This window comes from Chlorocebus sabaeus, chromosome 2 (assembly GCF_047675955.1).
Source record: "Chlorocebus sabaeus isolate Y175 chromosome 2, mChlSab1.0.hap1, whole genome shotgun sequence".
NCBI classification, from domain to species: domain Eukaryota; kingdom Metazoa; phylum Chordata; class Mammalia; order Primates; family Cercopithecidae; genus Chlorocebus; species Chlorocebus sabaeus.
The window spans coordinates 65,959,167-65,977,853 of NC_132905.1; the positions used below are offsets into that span (position 1 = coordinate 65,959,167).

At 46.9% G+C, this 18,687-nt stretch overlaps 1 protein-coding gene across 1 annotated transcript in view; it reads right to left on the reverse strand.

Moving 5' to 3' along the window:
• FER1L4 (fer-1-like 4 (C. elegans)) overlaps window positions 1–18,687 on the reverse strand; it is a 53,335-nt gene that overhangs the window by 22,105 nt on the left and 12,543 nt on the right. Inside the window, 7 exon segments of the mRNA NM_001318039.2 lie at window positions 2,253–2,414; window positions 2,509–2,625; window positions 3,053–3,226; window positions 3,342–3,476; window positions 3,897–4,021; window positions 4,150–4,303; window positions 5,324–5,476. Coding sequence (NP_001304968.1) covers window positions 2,253–2,414; window positions 2,509–2,625; window positions 3,053–3,226; window positions 3,342–3,476; window positions 3,897–4,021; window positions 4,150–4,303; window positions 5,324–5,476 — 1,020 coding nt within the window.

Here is an 18,687-nt window from a genome sequence, read left to right on the forward strand (position 1 = left end):
ACCAGAAGGCGGAGGTTGCAGTGAGCCAAGATCACGCCACTGCACTGCAGTCTGGGCAACAAGAGCAAAAAAAAAAAAAAAAAAAAAAAAAAAGGGACACAATACTGGATGCAAAAGACTGTTGTAAGTATCAAATGACATAATAGAAACATAAGTACTTTCGAGCCTACAAAGTACTGTCAGAAGCTGGGCGTGATGGCTCACGCCTGTAACCCCAGCACTTTGGGAGGAAGGCAGACTGCTTGAGCTCAGGAGTTCGAGACCAGGCTGGGCAACATGGCAAGATACCATCTGTACCAAAAATACAAAAAAATAGTGGGGCATGGTGGTGCACACCTGTGGTCCCAGCTACTCAGGAGGTTGAGGTGAGAGGATCACTTGAGCCCAGGGGGTGGAGGTTGCAGTGAGCCAAGATTGTGCCACTGCACTCCAGCCTTGGCATGGTGGCTGACGCCTGTAATCCCAGCACTTTGGGAGGTCAAGGCAGGCAGATCACTTGAGGTCAGGGGTTCGAGACCAGCCTGGCCAAAATGATGAAACCCTGTCTCTACTAAAAATACAAAAAAAATTTAGCTGTGTGTGGTGGTGGGCGTCTGTAATCCCAGCTACTTGGGAGGCTGAGGCAGGAGAATAGCTTGAACCTGGGAGGCACAGGTTGCAGTGAGCTGAGATCGCACCACTCCAGCCTAGGTGGCAGAGTGAGACTCTGTCTTAAAATATGTATTATGGTTTATTTTATTTTATGGTTAAAGGCCATATATATATGGAATTCTGTATCTATCAATGGATCCTAAGGGAAACAATTTTACTACTGTATTGATGGGTTTATTTTATGTATTTGTAGATATATACATATATACACATATATGTGACAATTTTAGCACAAAAGAGAGAGGAAGAACAGAGCTATATCACAGAAAAGTTTGTATATTTTACTGGAATTAAATTAGTATTAATCTGAAGTAGACTGTGAAATAGTAGTATGCATATTGTAATCCCTAGAGCAACTACTAAGTAAAAATCAACAAATTAAAATAGCACACTAATAAATATCAAAATATAATAAACATCTATTTAACACAAAAGAAAGCAGTAAAGGAGAAACAATAAATACATAAGATATAGAAAACAAAGAGCAAAATGGCAGATGTAAATTCAACCAAAAATATCAATCATAGCATCAAATGTGATCATATTAAATACCAATCAAAAGACAGAGATTGTCAATTGGATTAAAAAAAGAGATGCAACTCCAAGCTGTCTAAGAGATACTTTTTAGATTCAAAGACACATAAAGGATGAAGTATAGGAAAAAATGTATCATGCAAATAGTAACCAGAGAGCTGGAGTAGTTTACCACCAGAGAAAATAGACTTTAATACAAAAAATATTACCAGAGACAAAGAGATATTTTATAATGGTAAACAGGTCGATTCATCTAGAAGATATAACAATTATAAACATATATGCACCTAACAACAGAGCCTCAAAGTACAAAAACAAAAAAGTAATAGAATTGAAGAGAGAAATACACAATTCATTAGTAATAGTTGGAGATTTCAATACCCTATTCTCAATAATGGATAGACAGAAACTAATCAAGGAGGCTTGTTCGTGAAACAGTAACACCTAGAGAGCACCACGAGTCCATGAATTAATCCAGGAATCAGCAAACTGCAGCCCATAGACAGAGTCTGGCCTGCTGTCAGTTTTGTTTTTTTTTTTTTCTGAGACGGAGTCTCGGTCTGTCACCCAGGCTGGAGTGCAGTGGCCGGATCTCAGCTCACTGCAAGCTCCGCCGCTCGGGTTTACGCCATTCTCCTGCCTCAGCCTCCTGAGTAACTGGGACTACAGGCACCCGCCACCTTACCAGGCTAGTTTTTTTGTACATTTTAGTACAGATGGGGTTTCACCATGTTAGCCAGGATGGTCTCGATCTCCTGACCTCGTGATCAGCCCGTCTTGGCCTCCTAAAGTGCTGGGATTACAGGCTTGAGCCACCGCGCCCGGCCTTGCTGTCAGTTTTTGTAAATATTCATTTACAATTATCTATGGCTGTTTTTATGCTCCGACGGCAGAGTTGAGTAGTTGCGACAGACTGGATGGCCCTCAAAGCCTAAAATGTTTACTATTTGGCCCATTAGAGAGAGTTGGCTGACCCTTGGATCATTTAAGGTAACCAGCTAGAAAGTCACCATCCACTGCCCTCTTTCATTATTCTGCCCCCCTTGTCCCCTAGCCCATGGCCTCACCACTGTCAGATGCCTGACAAGCTCAGTGAAATTGGGGCTCTCACGGTAGCTGGCCAGGACCTCAGACTCCACACGTTGCCCAGCCACCTCCAATACAACCTGGGGCTGCTCCACCTCGAAGAGATGCACACGACCAAGGCCCCTAAGACCCCAGAACAGCACCTGGGGTCAGGATGTGGTAGATTCAGGGGCCTGCACCAGACAAATGGGAACCCAGATGTGGGGGAACAAGGCGGCTTTGAGTGCCTGGTGCTACCTCAACACGGAACTCCCTGAGCACTGGGCACACGTTGGGTGGAAGGGACAGGCGTCCAGAGTGGGGCTCGACCAGGGGTGCCAGATCCTGGGGCTCCACATCACTGGGCACTGAGGGCTGTAGGAGGGAAACAGTCAGATGGCAAAGAGGAATCAGGCCAAAGGAGGAAAAGCCTAGGTGTGGGGAGGGGATGTGGAGAGGTGCTGGTGAAGTATAAATGCTCGGGAACCAACCAAGGTTGAATTGGTTGAAGGGAGGGGGTCTCGGGAAGCAGCTTCGTGCAGGAAGGGAGCAGGGTGTCTGAGGCATGCAGGATGGCCCAACAAGGTGAACCTAGCACATGAATATTTGCAATGTTCCTTGGGGTCAAGCGGTCCAATGAGGTGACCTCAGGACAAACCTACAGTCTGTGTTCTCTGGGGATAAGAGACCTGGAGGCTGGTCCTGGGACACACTTATGTTTTATATTCCCTGGGGCAAGATGGCCTGATGGACTAACAAGTTGGGCTGACAGCCTGTGCTAGCCATGCCAGGGCATGCTGACCTCAAGTTGGCCACTGTAGTCCAGTTCAATGAGTTCAAAGACAGCAATGAGCTCTCCGGCTGCCCGCGATCCCTTCCTCAGGGGGAAGAACTGAAGCTCTGGGCGTTGGTATGGGTCCTCCATCAGCTTTACCCTCAGGGCAGCCAGTGCCCTGCCCAGGAACACAGGGGGGCCCTAGGGGGATTAGAGCAGTGAAGACAAAGGGGAAGAGGCTCAAGAGCCAGGGAAGGTAGGCATCAAGGGGGGAATTCCTGGCCGGGAACCCAGGGAGGGCCCAGGCCACACTCACAAACTTATTGTGGTCAAAGACATTGATGATCACTAACGGAGGCTCCTCCTGCAGGTGCTCCCTCCTCCCGTCCACGATCAACTGCTCAAATATCAGGAGTTCATCCCACAGAGGGCTCAGCGTCTGCTCCAGGACCTTGGGGGCCAGAGAAGCGGGTAGCAGCAGATATCAGGAGAAGGCTCCCAACACACATGCCATGTGAGCACCTCTGCTCTGAAGGAATACTTCAAGTAAATGCTAGTCACAAGAAGAGTGAGATGTGAGAAGATGAAAGCATCTTCAGATGGTGTTGCAGCCGGCCCCTCCCAGCCCTGCCTACCCATTGCAATTGGCTGCCCTCAGAGTCCAGGCCTAAAGTCAACCCCAGAAAATGACTCCTCACTGCTGAGACCTCCAGTTCTACATCGCCTGCTAAGGTAGGGCCATCTAGTACCCCATCCTGATACCCTACTCTGCAAACCCAGGGTGGGAGGAGAGGGGCCTTGGGGGAAAGCTCAGACCCACCCTAACTTGTCTCCTGGGTCCCTTCCACCCACACGTCATCCCAGCCCTCACCCGTGTGGTCTGGCACTGGGTAGAGATGAGGACTCGAGCAAAGGGGTCCGAGAGGCCACTGTCGTCTGCTGCCAGCACACCTCGGGCCTGGTACAAGTGAGCCCGGAGTTGGAAGTAGCTAAAGTCTGGGGTGAGGGGCAAGGAAGGTGTCATGTTTGCTCAGGGGAACCACTGAAGTCCCCTGACTGAGCCCCACACCTTGGGCAGAGATTGAGGTGGCCTTATACCTGCCCTGCCCACCCTCTGCACTCACCATCCCGGTGTAGGCTGGAGGGCAGCCCGACCAAGGGCTCGGGCAGCAAATCTGGGGGCAACTCAGAGGTGCAGGCCTTGGCTTGCTTGCCCAGGCCGAGCCACAGGAAGAGCTCCAGCTTGGCACAGACCTCACCAGGGGCTGCCCCGGGTGCCTGCATGTGAAGAAGGCATGTCAGGGCCCCAATGCCTCCTCTCACGACCCCAGCTAGACCTAGCAATCCTGCTTCCCCATGGCACACCTCCACTGCACATCACCACACCATGCCAAACACCCAGTCCACTCCCTACCTGCCCAGCCTTACCCTCTTTCTGCCCCCCACCCTACGCCATGACCCTCGCGCTCTCACTCCCTACACGTCTTGCCCTAACACTGCCACTTCCTGTACCCCACACCCCCTAACTACACTCTGAGCTCTGCTCTCCCACCTTTGTCCCCTCTACCCTCCACACGTTTACATTCCCCATCCCCAACCCCAAGGGTCACAGCTTCTCCCTGCTAGGGACCCTTTTCGGTATCTCTTCCAGGGACACCTCATTTAGAAATCTTTAGCCCGCAAACCAGCTACATTTTTTTTTTTTTTCTTTTTTTTTTTAGATGGAGTCTCACTCTGTTGTCAGGCTGGAGTGCAATGGCATGATCTCTGCTCACTGCATCCTCTACCTCCTGTGTTCAAGCGATTCTCCTACCTCAGCCTCCCTAGTAGCTGGAATGACAGGTATACACCACCACGCCCAGCTAATTTTAGTATTTTTACTAGATATGGGGTTTCACTATGTTGGCCAGGCTGGTCTCCAACTCCTGACCTCAGGTGATCCGCTTGCCTCAGCCTCCCAAAGTGCTGGGACTACAGGCATGAGCCACCACCCCCGGCCAGACCAGCCACACTTGTAAGGGGTGAGACGCACTCTCCGGTTTTTAGTATGCTGCCTATCTCTCAGGGCCTAGTCAGCAAAATGGCCTGTGCAGTCCCAGAGTTGGGAAGATTTGGGGTTTATCTGATTTCAAAGCTGCCCCAGGCAAAGGCACAATCCCTTTCTGGTGTTTTGGACAACTGGAAAGCGTTCAGGGGCCCCTAGTTGGGAAGCACAGGCCTCTACCCAAGGCCTATCCTACCCCTGCCCTGTAAGCTCCACTCCACTTCTCCTGGCCCCTCACCCGCAAGCCCCCTCACCGTGAGCATTAGACTCTGGATCTTCCCACAGTCCCGGCCCCGTTCCTCCTCGACCACAGAGAACAGCACATCCTGGGCAGGGATTCAGGCCCAGGCCACGCGGCGCCGCCCACTGAGCATCCAGACCAGCACGTCGGGGAGGGGTGGCTGGGGCTGCGGGTGGAGAACTGGTCACGGAGGTGGATCAGGAGCCGACCCCTCCTGCTCTCACAGCTTGAACTGAATGGACCAAATGGTCACTCCAGCTCTGATCTCCCCAAGACAGGGTCTCACTCTGTCGCCCAGGCATGAGTGCAGTGACACGATCACGGCTCACGGCAGCTTGACCAACCAGGCTCAAGCATCCCTCCCACCTCAGCCTCTCAAGCAGCTGGGACTACAGGCACATGCCACCATGTCTGGCTAATTTTTTTATTTTTTGTAAAGATGGGGTTTGGCCATGTTGCCCAGGCTCGTCTCAAACTCCTGGGCTTAAGAGATCCTCCTGCCTTGGCTTCCCAAAGTGCTGAGATTACAGGTATGAGCTACCACACTTAGCTTTTTTTTTTTTTAATTGTGGAAAAATACTTATAAAATTGACCATCATCCTAAGCATTTTTAAATGTACCATTCAGGGGCATGAAATATATTCACATTATTATGGAACCATCCCCATCATTCATCCCCACAACGTTTTTCATCTTGCAGAACAGAAACTCTGCCCAATAAACCATGCTTCTCCATTCCCTGCTCTCCATCCCAGCCCCTGGCAGCTGCCATTCTTCTGTGTTTGGATTTGACTATAACAAGTCCTCATATGAGTGGAATCATATAGTGCGTGCCCCTGTGCCTGGCCCAGTTCACTAGGCATAATGTCCTCAAGGCTCATGCACATGGTAGCTGTTGCCAACCTTGTCTCTTCACCTTTCCCTCCTCCCCAGTCTAATCTTCCCGGATGTGCACAGTGTGCACATGTAGTGCCCATCACATCAGCCAGGTACCTGTGCTGGTGACACTCTTCTCCTCCAACATCCAAACACCCAGTCCTGGCAGTTTCCCCCTTCTCTCCCTTCCTCCCTGCCCCACTTCAAGACCATCTGCTTTTTTTTTTTTTTTTCTATAGCCCAGGCTGGAGTACAGTGGCACAGTCATGGCTCACTGCAGGCTCAACATCCTGGGCCCAAGCGATCCTCCCACCTCAGCCTCCCAAATCGCTGGGACTACAGGCACACACCACCATGCCTGGAGATGTTTTCATTTTTAAATTTTTTTGTAGAGATAGGGTCACCCTATGTTGTCCAGGCTGGTCTCAAACTCCTGGACTTAAGCAAGCCTCCCACCTCCAGCCTCCCAAAGTGGTGAGATTATAGGTGCGAGCCACCAAGCCCACCCGAGAGACCATCCACTATTGGCTAGACAATTGTGACAGGCTCCTAAGCAGTCTTCCTGCCTTGAGTCCTCCCTTCCTACCCACTCTGCTGTGGCTGGCTGGCTGACTGCTCACCATCCTCTGGGTATCAGCTGCAATGTTGTCTTTGCAGAGAAGACTTGCCTGACCACCTTACCCAAGCAGGTTCTCCTCCACCCCGTCACCCTCTGTAACCTCTTTCTTACCAATTCCTGTAGATCATAATTATTTTTCATATTCATTTACAGATGTAGAGTCTGTCTCCCTAGAACATAAGACTCAAAAGGGCAAGGAATATGGCAGGGGCTGACCCCCAGGGCCTAATACAGAGCCTGGCACACAGGAGGACTTAAGATGAGAGGCCAGGCGTGGTGACTGAGGACGGGCATAGTGGCTCATACCTGTAGTCTCAGCACTTTGGGAGGCTGAGGCGCGTGGATCACCTGAGATCAGGAGTTTGAGACCAACCTGGCCAACATGGTGAACTCCATCTTTAGTAAAAATACAGAAGAGTAGGCAGGCGAGGTGGTACATGCCTATAATCCCAGCTACTTGGGAGGCTGAGGCAGGAGAATTGCTTGAACCCAGGAGGCGAAAGTTGTAGTGAGGTGAGATCACACCGTTGCACTCCAGCCCAGGCAACAAGGGCAAAACTCCATTTCAAAAAAAAGAAAAAAGAAAAAAAACAAGAATATTCATAGCAGCTTTATTCATACTAGCCAAAAACATGAAACAGCACAGCAGTCCATCAATATGAGAGTGAATAAACAAACTTATATATTTATACAATGGGAAATTGCTCAATAAAAAGAAACTAGATATCTGCAACAACCTAGACTCATCTCAAAACAGTACACTGAGTAAAAGAGGCCTCTCACAAGAGAATACAGTCCTTCCTCATTATTTGTGAGTTCTGTATTTGCAAATTTGATTACTAGCTAAAATTTGTAACCCCCAAATCAATACCCCTGGTGCTTTTATAATCACATGAGTATGGGCAAAGAGTCAAAAAGTTTGAACAGGTTAGGCAAGGTGGCTCATACCTGTAATCCCAGTACTTAGGGAGGCCAAGGTGGGAGGATCACTTGAGCTTAGGGGTCCAAGAGCAGCCTGGGCAACAAAGTGAGACCTCTTCTCTACCAAAAAAGAAAAAAAAAATTTTTTTTTTTTTTTTTTTTTTTGAGACTGAATCTTGCTCTGTCACCCAGGCTGGAGTGCAATGGTACAATCTCAGCTCACTGCAACCTCTGCCTCTCGGGTTCAAGCAATCGTACTGCCTCAGCCTCCTGAGTAGCTGGGACTACAGGCATGTGCCACCATGCCCAACTAACTTTTGTATTTTTAGTAGAGATGGGGTTTCACCATGCTGCCCAGGCTGGTTTCAAACTCCTGACCTCAGGTGATCCTTCTGCCTCAGCCTCCCAAAGTGCTGGGACTACAGGCCTGAGCCACCGCACCTAGCCTCTACTAAAAATTTTTAACCCTTCTTTGGTCGAAGCTGCAGAAGCAAGATGACGAGGAAACATCGTTTGGAAAACATCGCAATAAGATACTTCGTGCCGCCACTGTGGCTCTAAGGCCTGCCAACTTCAGAAGTCGACCTGTGGCAAATGTGGCTACCCTGCCAAGCACTAGAGGAAGTATAACTGGCTAAAAGACAAAATACCACTAGGACGAGGCCGGGCGCGGTGGCTCACGCCTGTAATCCTAGCACTTTGAGAGGCTGAGGCAGGCAGATCACGAGGTTAGGAGATCGAGACCATCCTGGCTAACACGGTGAAACCCTGTCTCTACTAAAAATACAAAAGATTAGCTGGGCATGGTGGCGGATCATGTCACTGCACTCCAGCCTTGGCAACAGAGCAAGACTCCGTCTCAAAAAACAAAACAAAACAAAAAAAACCACTGTGACTGATTGAATGAGGCACCTAAAATTTGTATACTGCAGATTCAGGCATGGGTTCCATGAAGGAGCAACACCGAAAGGGTTGTCCTCTTGGGACAACACCCAAAAGGGTGCCTGTCGCAGCATCCAGTTCATCTTAAGATTTTCAACAATTGGCTGGGTGCGGTGGCTCACGCCTGTAATCCCAGCACTTTGGGAGCCCAAGGTGAGTGGATCATGAGGTCAGGAGTTCGAGAACAGATTGACCAACATGGCGAAATCCCATCTCTACTAAAAATACAAAAATAAGCCAGGCTTGGTGGCGCTCGCCTGTAATCCCAGCGCTTTGGGAGGCTGAGGCAGGCAGATCACCTGAGGTCAGGAGTTCAAGAACAGCCTGGCCAGCATGGTGAAACCCTGTCTCTACTAAAAGTACAAAAATTAGCTGGGCATGCTGGTACGTGCCTATAAATCCCAGCTACTCAGGAGGCTGAGGCAGGAGAATCACTTGAACCTGGGAGGCGGACGTTAGAGTGAGCAGAGATCGCACCACTACACTCCAGCCTGGGCAAAAGAGCAAGACTCTGTCAGAAAAAAAAAAGAATTTCAACAATGAGTCATGCAAAAAATGTTCTGGTTTATTAAAAATACAAAAAGAAATTTTTAAACCCATTTCCTGTTGGACTTGAGAATACTCTTGTCTGTAATCCTAATGTAACATCATATATACTTCTGTTACATTAGGATTAGAGACAAGCTCTGTTTAGAAATAACTCCAAGTAAGGTTTTTATATTTTATTTTCATATTGAAAATCAGTCATATTTGCTTCTGCCTCAAAGAGCAGGTTTATGTAAAATTAAATGAGTGCTGGCAGTGAGCTGCATTTTTTTTCTCTAAACGGGAAATGGGTTTGTTTTTTTTTAATAGATGGAATATTACTGTCACCCAGGCTGGAGGAATGCAGTTGCACAATCTTAGCTCACTGAAACCTCTACTTCCCATGTTCAAGCAATTCTCTGGCTTCCTGAATAGCTGGGATTACAGACGTATACCACCACACCCAGCTTTTTGTGGTTTTTTTTTTTTTTTTTTTTTTTTTTTTTCCGAGACAGAGTCTCGCTCTGCCGCCCAGGCTGGAGTGCAGTGGCCGGATCTCAGCTCACTGCAAGCTCCGCCTCCCGGGTTCACGCCATTCTCCTGCCTCAGCCTCCCGAGTAGCTGGGACTACAGGCGCCCACCACTTCGCCCGGCTAATTTTTTGTATTTTTTTAGTAGAGACGGGGTTTCACCGTGTTAGCCAGGATGGTCTCGATCTCCTGACCTCGTGATCCGCCCGTCTCAGCCTCCCAAAGTGCTGGGATTACAGGCTTGAGCCACCGCGCCCGGCCGCTTTTTGTGTTTTTAATAGACTGGGGGTTTCACCTTGTTGGCCAGGCTGGTCTTCAATTCCTGACCTCAAGTGACCTGCCTGCCTCGGCCTCCCAAAGTGCTGGGATTACAGGTGTGAGCCACCACACTAAGACATTTTTTTAAAGTTTGAAGGGCCCTGAATTGGAATAAAGCAATACTCTGCCTCTGTGAACTCTGATACTGTAAGCATCGTTTTTCTGTTTTGCTTTTTTGTTTGTTTGTTTTTTGAGACAGAATCTCCTTCTGTCACCCAGGCTGAAGTGCAGTGGCATGATCTCAGGCTCACTGCAACCTCCGCCTTCTGGGTTCAAGCGATTCTCCTGCCTCAGCTTCCAGAGTAGCTGGAACTGCAGGTGCTGACCACCACGCCTGGCTATTTTTTTATATTTTAGTAGAGATGGGGTTTCACCATGCTGGCCAGCCTGGTCTCTAACTCCTGACCTCAGGTGATTCCACCCACCTCGGCCTCCCAAAGTGCTGGGATTACAGGCGTGAGCCACTGTGCTGGCCAACAATATATTATATTAAAGAAAGTATCTTTAAATGAACACACATAAAACAAGGTTTTGTACTGATCAGTTGACAAAAAATTGTGACCATTGCCCACTGGGAACCTAACCCTGTATTTCTCTGGGGGCAGTGAGTCAATATTTGCTAATTCAGTATTTGCAGCAACTTTATAGACTATGAAGACCACCAATAACAAGAATTGACTATATATATGGCATGATTGCATTCTATTAAAATCTAGAACAGGCAAAATCATAATAAAAAAACATTAAAAAAACAGTAGTTATCTCTAGGGGTGTGAATGGAGACTGGGAAGGAACAAAGGAACAACTCGGGGTGAAAGTAGTATTCTAGATCTTGATAGGGATTTGGGTTACACAGATACATATATTTGCCAAAATTCAGCACATGTGTAGCTAAGATTTGTACACTTGGTCAGACATGGTGACTCATGCCTGTAATCCCAGCACTTTGGGAGGCCAAGGTGGCCAGATCGCTTGAGTCTAGGAGTTCAAGACTAGCCAGGCCAACATGGCAAAACTACATCTCTACTAAAAATACAAAAATTAGCAGGCATGGTGGCCCATGCCTGTACTCCCAGCTACTCAGGAGGCTGAGGCAGAAGAATCACTTGAGCTTGGGGGCAGAAGTTGCAGTGAGCTAAGGTCTTGCCACTGCACTCTAGCCTAACTGACAGAGTGAGACTCTGTCTTAAAAATATATATGTATTTGTACACTTCATTGTATGTAAATTGTACATCAGAGGAAAACACTGTAATTTTTTTTTTTTTTTTTAAATCAGTGGAGGGCCGGGCGTGGTGGCTCTCGCTTATAATCCCAGCACTTTGGGAGGCCGAGGCAGGTGGATCATGAGGTCAGGAGTTCAAGACAAGCCTGGCCAACACAGTGAAACCCTGTCTCTACTAAAAATACTAAAATTAGCTGGGCATGGTGGCAGGCACCTGTAATCCCAGCTACTTGGGAAGCTGAGGCAGGAGAATCTCTTGAACCCAGGAGGCGGAGGTTGCAGTGAGCCGAGATTGCACCACTGCACTCCAGCCTGGGCGACAGAGCCCTGTGTCTCAACAACAACAAAAAGACTTACACCCTAACGACAAAAATAACCTAAATTATAAAATTATGCACACACACACGTGGGGGTATATATACACATACATATATACACATACATATACATACACATACATATACATACACATATATATACACATACATATATACACACATACATATACACACACACACACACATATATATAATTTTTTGGATACAGTATTTCTCTTTCACCCAGGCTGGAGTGCAGTGGCACGATTATGGCTTACTGCAGCCTCAAACCCTGAGGCCCAAGCAATCCTCCCACCTCAGCCTCCCAAGTAGCTGGGACTACAGGTGCTTGCCACCACGCCTCGTTAGTTTTATTTTTTGTAGAGATGGGGGTCTCTCTGTGTTGCCCAGACTAAAAATCATATTTTAAAAAACACATCAGAGAAGTGGGGATTCAAAGAAACCTGTACCAACTAAACTCCAGAAAATGACGAGTTCTTCATAGTCAAGGAGAGACCTCCAGCTGCTACTCCCACTTCTGGCAGAACAGCAGTAGTAAAAAGGAACATCAGAAACGGGGACAAGGAGAAACCCCCCACTTTTAAGAGACTTTTAATGACTATGTGTGAGGTAGCATGCCAGATGAGAATCCCAGGGACCACAGCCACAAAGTATGTCTTTCTATACCTCCCAACGCTTTTCTATGGATCTTCACCTAGAGCTAAGGAGCAGTATGCAGAAAGCTGGGAACAGGGAAGGAGAGCTGAGATCTTTCTGAGGCATGTAAGGTTTCTTCAAAGTGCAGAGTAGGCCAGGCATGGTGGCTCATGCCTCTAATCCCAGCACTTTGGGAGGCTGAGGCAGGTGGATCTCTTGAGATCAGGAGTTCGACACCAGCCTGACCAACATGGTGAAACTCCATCTCTAGTAAAAACAAAAACAAAAACAAAAACCAGGCATAGTGGCACATGCCTGTAATCCCAGCTGCTTGGGAGGCTGAGGCAGAAGAATTGCTTGAACCCAGGAAGTGGAGGTTGCAGTGAGCTGAGATCATGACATTCCACTCTAGCCTGGGCAACAAGAGCAAAACTCTGTCTCAAAAACGAGTGCAAAGTAACCACCCTAAGAAGGAGGTGGTAGGGAAGAGAATTTAAAAACCCAGAAGTGGCCCTCTGGGATTTCATCTTTTGAAGGCTGAGGGTGAGGTAGAAGGGCTGAGAGAAACCTCTTCCACTAGGCTTTCAGCTATCAGATGCTACAGGCTCAGCTGGAGAGCCAAGAGGACCCCTCTGATGCATTCTAGACTTTTACAATGTAAGGTGGGGACCCTCCAAAGGTCAGGGGAGGGAAAGCAGGACTAATAAGGTGCAGAGGAAAGGAAGCAGACTCAAAAAGCATAAAGAATGCCCCAGCAACCCAAAAACCTGGTTGGTGGTTTGTAAAGCAGGGAGAGCTTACCCAGGGTTGGAGAACTGGCAGTTTGGGTGTGAAAGAGAAACAGATTTCTGGAATCTTGCCAGTTCTCAATCCTAAACCTGGATGAAAGGACAATCCTGATCCTTCAAAAAACATTTGAAGCCCAAAGGGAACTGAACCAAACCAAATTCACAACTCAGCCCATTTCAAATACAAAGCATAATGACTCAGTCCTCACTCTACAGAGTGAGGCCTAGTGTAAGAAAAGAAATGCCATTTCCTGGACATATATATTATTTTAGTCACTAATGTTCTTTTATACAAAAATCCAGGCATATGATAAAAAAAATTACAGGACAGAGTTAAAGTAAAAAGCCGGGCGTGGTGGCTCACACCTGTAATCCCAGCACTTTGGGAGGCTGAGGCGGGCGGATCACTAGGTCAGGAGATCGAGACCATCCTGGCTAACACGGTGAAACTCTGTCTCTACTAAAAAATACAAAAAAATTAGCCAGGTGCCTGTAGTCCCAGCTACTCGGGAGGCTGAGGCAGGAGAATGGCTCGAACCCTGGAGGTGGAGCTTGCAGTGAGCAGAGATCGCACCACTGCACTCCAGCTTGGGCGACAGAGAGAGACTCCGTCTCATGGTCAAGAGGAAATAATCAATAGAAGCAGACACATAGATAACCCAGATGTTGGAATAATTAGACAACAATTATTAAAATAAATATGATAGAAATCTAAATGATCTAGTGAGGAAAGTACACAAGAATTAAAAGATGGGTGATTTCAGCAAACAGTTGAAAACTGGAACCAAATGGAAATAGAAATTTTAAATATATCAGGCAAACAGTTCTACAATAGTTGGAGTCTTCAGTATATACCACTTACAATAGCAGATGGAACAGCTACACAGAATATTATTAAGGAAATAAACTTAAAACAACACTAACCAACTATACCTAGAAGACACATACAAAATACTCCATCATAAGAGCAGAATACACATTCTTCTCAAGGACCCATGGAACATTCTTCAGGATAGATCATATGTTAGATCACAAAACAGTAAATTTAAAAAGACTAGGCTGGCTGGGTGTGGCAGCTCACACCTATAATCAGGCAGAGGTGCGGTGAGCTGAGATTGTGCCACTGCACTCCAGCCTGGTGACAGAGAGAGACTGCATCACATACACACACACACACACACACACACACACACAAACACAAATATCTAAAATCAGAGATGAAAGGGAGGACATTACTAGCAACCTTACAGAAATAAAAAGGATTATAAGATAATACCATGAACAAGTATAAAATAGCAAATTAGATTATCTAAAATGAAGTTATAAAATTTGACTCAGCAGTCAAAAACTTCCCAAAAAAAGTCCAAGACCGGATGCCTTCACTGGTGAATTCTACCAAACATTTGAAGATTAATGCCAATCCTTTTCAAACTCTTCCAAAAAATGGAAGAGTGAGGAACACTTCCTAACTCCTTCTATGAAGCCAGCTTTACCTTGATATCATAGATTTAAAAATCACAAGAAAAGACATCAAATCATTACATGCTGGGCGTGGTGACTCACGCCTGTAATCCCAGCACTTTGGGAGGCAGAGGCAGGGAGGATCCCTTGAGCCCCAGGAGTTTGCAACCAGCCTGGGCAACACAGGAAGATCCCATCTCTACTTTTTAAGTATTTTTTTTTAATCAAAAAGAAAAATTACAAAACAATATCCCTTATAAATACACAGATGCAAAAGTCTTGAACCAAATCCCATGACATATTAAAAAAAAATGGATATACACCATTATTAAAAGTTAGAATTCATCTCATGAATGCAAGGATAGTTCAACCTAAGGAAAATCAGTGTAATACACCACAGTAACAGAACAAAAAAGAAAAAACAAACACATGCTCATCTTAATATATGCAGAAAAAACGTTTGATAAAATGTAACACTCTTTCACAATAAAAACACTCACAAAACTAGGAATAGAAGAGAACTTCCTCAACCTGATAAAGGGCATTTATGAAAAACACTGCTAACATCAAACTTAATAGTTAAAAAACGAAAGCTTTCCCCTTAGAATCAGAAACAAAGCAAGTGAAAATTACAACTTTGGCTAGGTGTGGTGGCTCACACCTGTAATCCCAGCACTTTGGGATGCTGAGGCAGGAGAATCACTTGAACCCAGGAGGCAGAATAAAATTATAATTTCAGAGAAACTATTTATCTTGTATCTGCCATTGTGAGCTTGACAGCTTGCAGAAAGACCCCACCTCCAATTTTTTTTTTTTTTTTTTTTTAAGATAGAGTCTCTCTCTGTCACCCAGGCTGGAGTGCAGTGGTGTAATCTGAGACCTGTCCTGAGACCAAAAAGTTTGAGAACCACTGCCATAGAAAAGCACCAGGACGTGTACAAAAATGGTCTTGGAAGCACTGTTTCTAATCACCACCCATTGGGAACATCTCACATACCCATCAACAGCACAATGGATCAGTACATTAGAGTATATTTATTTTATTTTTATTTATTATTTTTATTTATTTTTTTTTTGAGACAGTCTCCTACTCTCACCCAGGTTGGAGTGCGGTGGCGCCATCTCAGCTCACTGCAAGCTCCACCTCCCAGGTTCACGCCATTCTCCTGCCTCAGCCTCCTGAGTAGCTGGGACTACAGGCGCCTGCCACCATGCCTGGCTAATGTTTTGTATTTTTAGTAGAGATGGGGTTTCACCCTCTTAGCCAGGATGGTCTCGATCTCCTGACCTTGTGATCTGCCCGCCTCAGCCTCCCAAAGTGCTGGGATTACAGGCATGAGCCACTGCGCCCAGCCTATTTTTATTTTGAGACAGAATCTTGTTCCATCACCCAGGCTGGAGTGCAGTGGCCCAATCTCAGCTCTCTGCAGCCTCCACCTCTCAGGATCAAGCAATTCTCCCTGCCTCAGCCTCCTAAGTAGCTGGGATTACAGGTACCATGCCTGGCTAATTTTTGTATTTTTAGTAGAGATGGCGTTTCGCCATGTTGGCCAGGTTGGTCTCCATCTCTTGACCTCGTGATCCTCCCGCCTCAGCCTCCCAAAGTGCTGGGATATAGGCATGAGCCACCGCGCCTGGCCACATTGTAGTATACTTATACAATATGTCATATGGCAATGAAAATTGAAAAATTACAGTTACATGCAATGATACAGATAAATCTCATGCACATAATATTTAAAAAGCAAAATAACATAAAATATGAAAAACAGCAACACAGAACTACATTATTTCAGAATGCACATTTATACCATGAACATTTTTTATTTGTATTTATTTTTGAGACAGGGTCTCACTCTGTCACCCAGGCTGGATTGCAGTGGCACCATCACAGTTCACTGTAGCTTAAACCTCCCAGGCTCAAGCAATCCTCCTACCTCAGCCTCCTGAGTAGTTGGGACTACAGGCATGTGCCACCACGCCCGGCTAATTTTTTTTTGTTTTTTGAGGAGATGAGGCCTCACTGTTTTGCCCAGCTTGGTGTTGAACTCCTGGGTTCAGGTGATCCTCTCACTTTGGAGGATCCCACAGTGTTGGGATTACAGGCATCAGCCACTGTGTCTGGCCATAAAAAATTTTGTTTGCCAGGTGCAGTGGCTCATGCCTGTTATCCCAGCACTTTGGGAGGCTGAGGTGGATCAGTTGAGGTCAGGAATTCAAGACCAGCCTGGCCAATATGGCAAAACTCCGTCTCTACTAAAAACAGAAAAAAAATTAGCCGGGTGTGGTGGCATGTTCCTGTAATCCCAGCTACTCAGCAAGCTGAGGTAGGAGAATTGCTTGAACCCAGGAGGCAGGTTCAAAATAAAATTTTTTTATTTTTTTAAGACAGAGTCTCACTCTGTCGCCCAGGCTGGGGTGCAGTGGCATGATTTTGGTTCACTGCAACCTCTACGTCCCAGGTTCAAGCAACTCCCCTGCCTCAGCCTCCCAAGCAGCTGGAATTACAGGTGCATGCCACCACGCCCGGCTAATTTTTCCTTTTTTTTTTTTTTTTTTTTGTAGAGACAGGGTTTTGCCACATTAGCCAGGCTGGTTTGAACTCCTGACCTCGGATCAGGTGATCCGCCCGCCTTGGCCTCCCAAAGTGCTGGGATTATAGGCATGAGCCACTGCACCTGGACTCATAAAAAAATTTTAAATGTCAGATGACAAAAGGAGGCTTTCAATACAATTTTTTCTTTGAGACAGAGTCTCACTCTGTTGCCCAGACTGGAATGCAGGGGTGCCAACTTAGCTCACTGTAACCTCGACTGCCTGAGCTCAAGCAACCCTCCCACCTCAGCCTCCGGAGTAGCTGGGACTCTAGGTGTGCACCACCACAGCCAGCTAATTTTTGTAGAGACAGAGTCTCACCTTGCTGCCCAAGCTGGTCTCAAACTCCTGCGCTCAAGTGATCCTCCTGCCTCAGCCTCCCAAAGTGCTACAATTATAGGATGAGCCACCACCCATAATTTTAAAAGCAATTTTGCACCAACATTTAAGATAATGTTAAATGTTCAGTGGCTCACACCTGTAATCCCAGCACTTTGGGAGGCCGAGGTGGGCGGATTATGAGGTCAGTTCGAGACCAGCCTGACCAACATGGTGAAACCCCATCTCTACTAAGAATAAAATAAATTAGCTGGGCATGGTGGCAGGTGCCTGTAATCCCAGCTACTCAGGAGGCTGACGCAGGAGAATTGCTTGAACTCGGGAGGCAGAGGTTACAGTGAGCCAAGACTGTGCCATTGCATTCCAGGCTGCGTGACAGAGTGAGACTCCTTCTTTTTTTTTTTTTTTTTTTTTTTTTTTTTTGAGACAGAGTTTCGCTCTTTTTGCCCAGGCTGGAGTGCAATGGTGCAATCTCGGCTCACTACAACCTCCGCCTCCCGGGTTCAAGCGATTCTCCTGCCTCAGCCTCCCGAGTAGCTGGGATTACAGGCATGTGCCACCACCCCGGCTAATTTTTGTATTTTTAGTAGAGACAGGGTTTCTCCATGTTGGTCAGACTGGTCTTGAACTCCCGAACTCAGGTGATCCACCTGCCTTGACCTCCCAAAGTGCTGGGATTACAAGCGTGAGCCACCGCGCCCGGCGAGACTCCTTAAAAACAAAAAAGTATCCCACCTCTTCGTCCAACGCTCTGTCTTCCAGCTGCCCAGGCTTCTCAGTTCTAGGCCTTTGTACATGCTATTTTTTTGTTTCTCACTTGCCCAACTCCAATTTATCCTGTAAGGTCTGAGACTACACTTCCTCACTGTTTGAGAACCTACCGGCCCGAGTGGTCTAAACGTCATGTGCCTTTGGGAAGGACTGAGCTTCTGTCTTAAGCAGCTGCAGCATGGTGGACCAGTCACTTTCCATTTCTAACCCTCAGTTTCTGCTCCTGTCAACTCCCTTCACCCTTCACACATGTCATATTTAGTGCTTCAGACAAGGGAGGTCATGCTCAAGGCAGCCTACTCTCAAATCTTCATCTAAAGAGATCCTGAATGTTCCCTGGGTCTCTGCTGGATTCTAGAACTCTCATCCTCACCCTTAGCTACTGCAAATGGATCTTGGTCTTATGCCCACAGCAATGAGTCCCAGCCCTGGCATCATTCCAAAGGAAAAATGTTATGTCACACTGGCCCAAGGCCTCTGGAATGGTCCATGAAA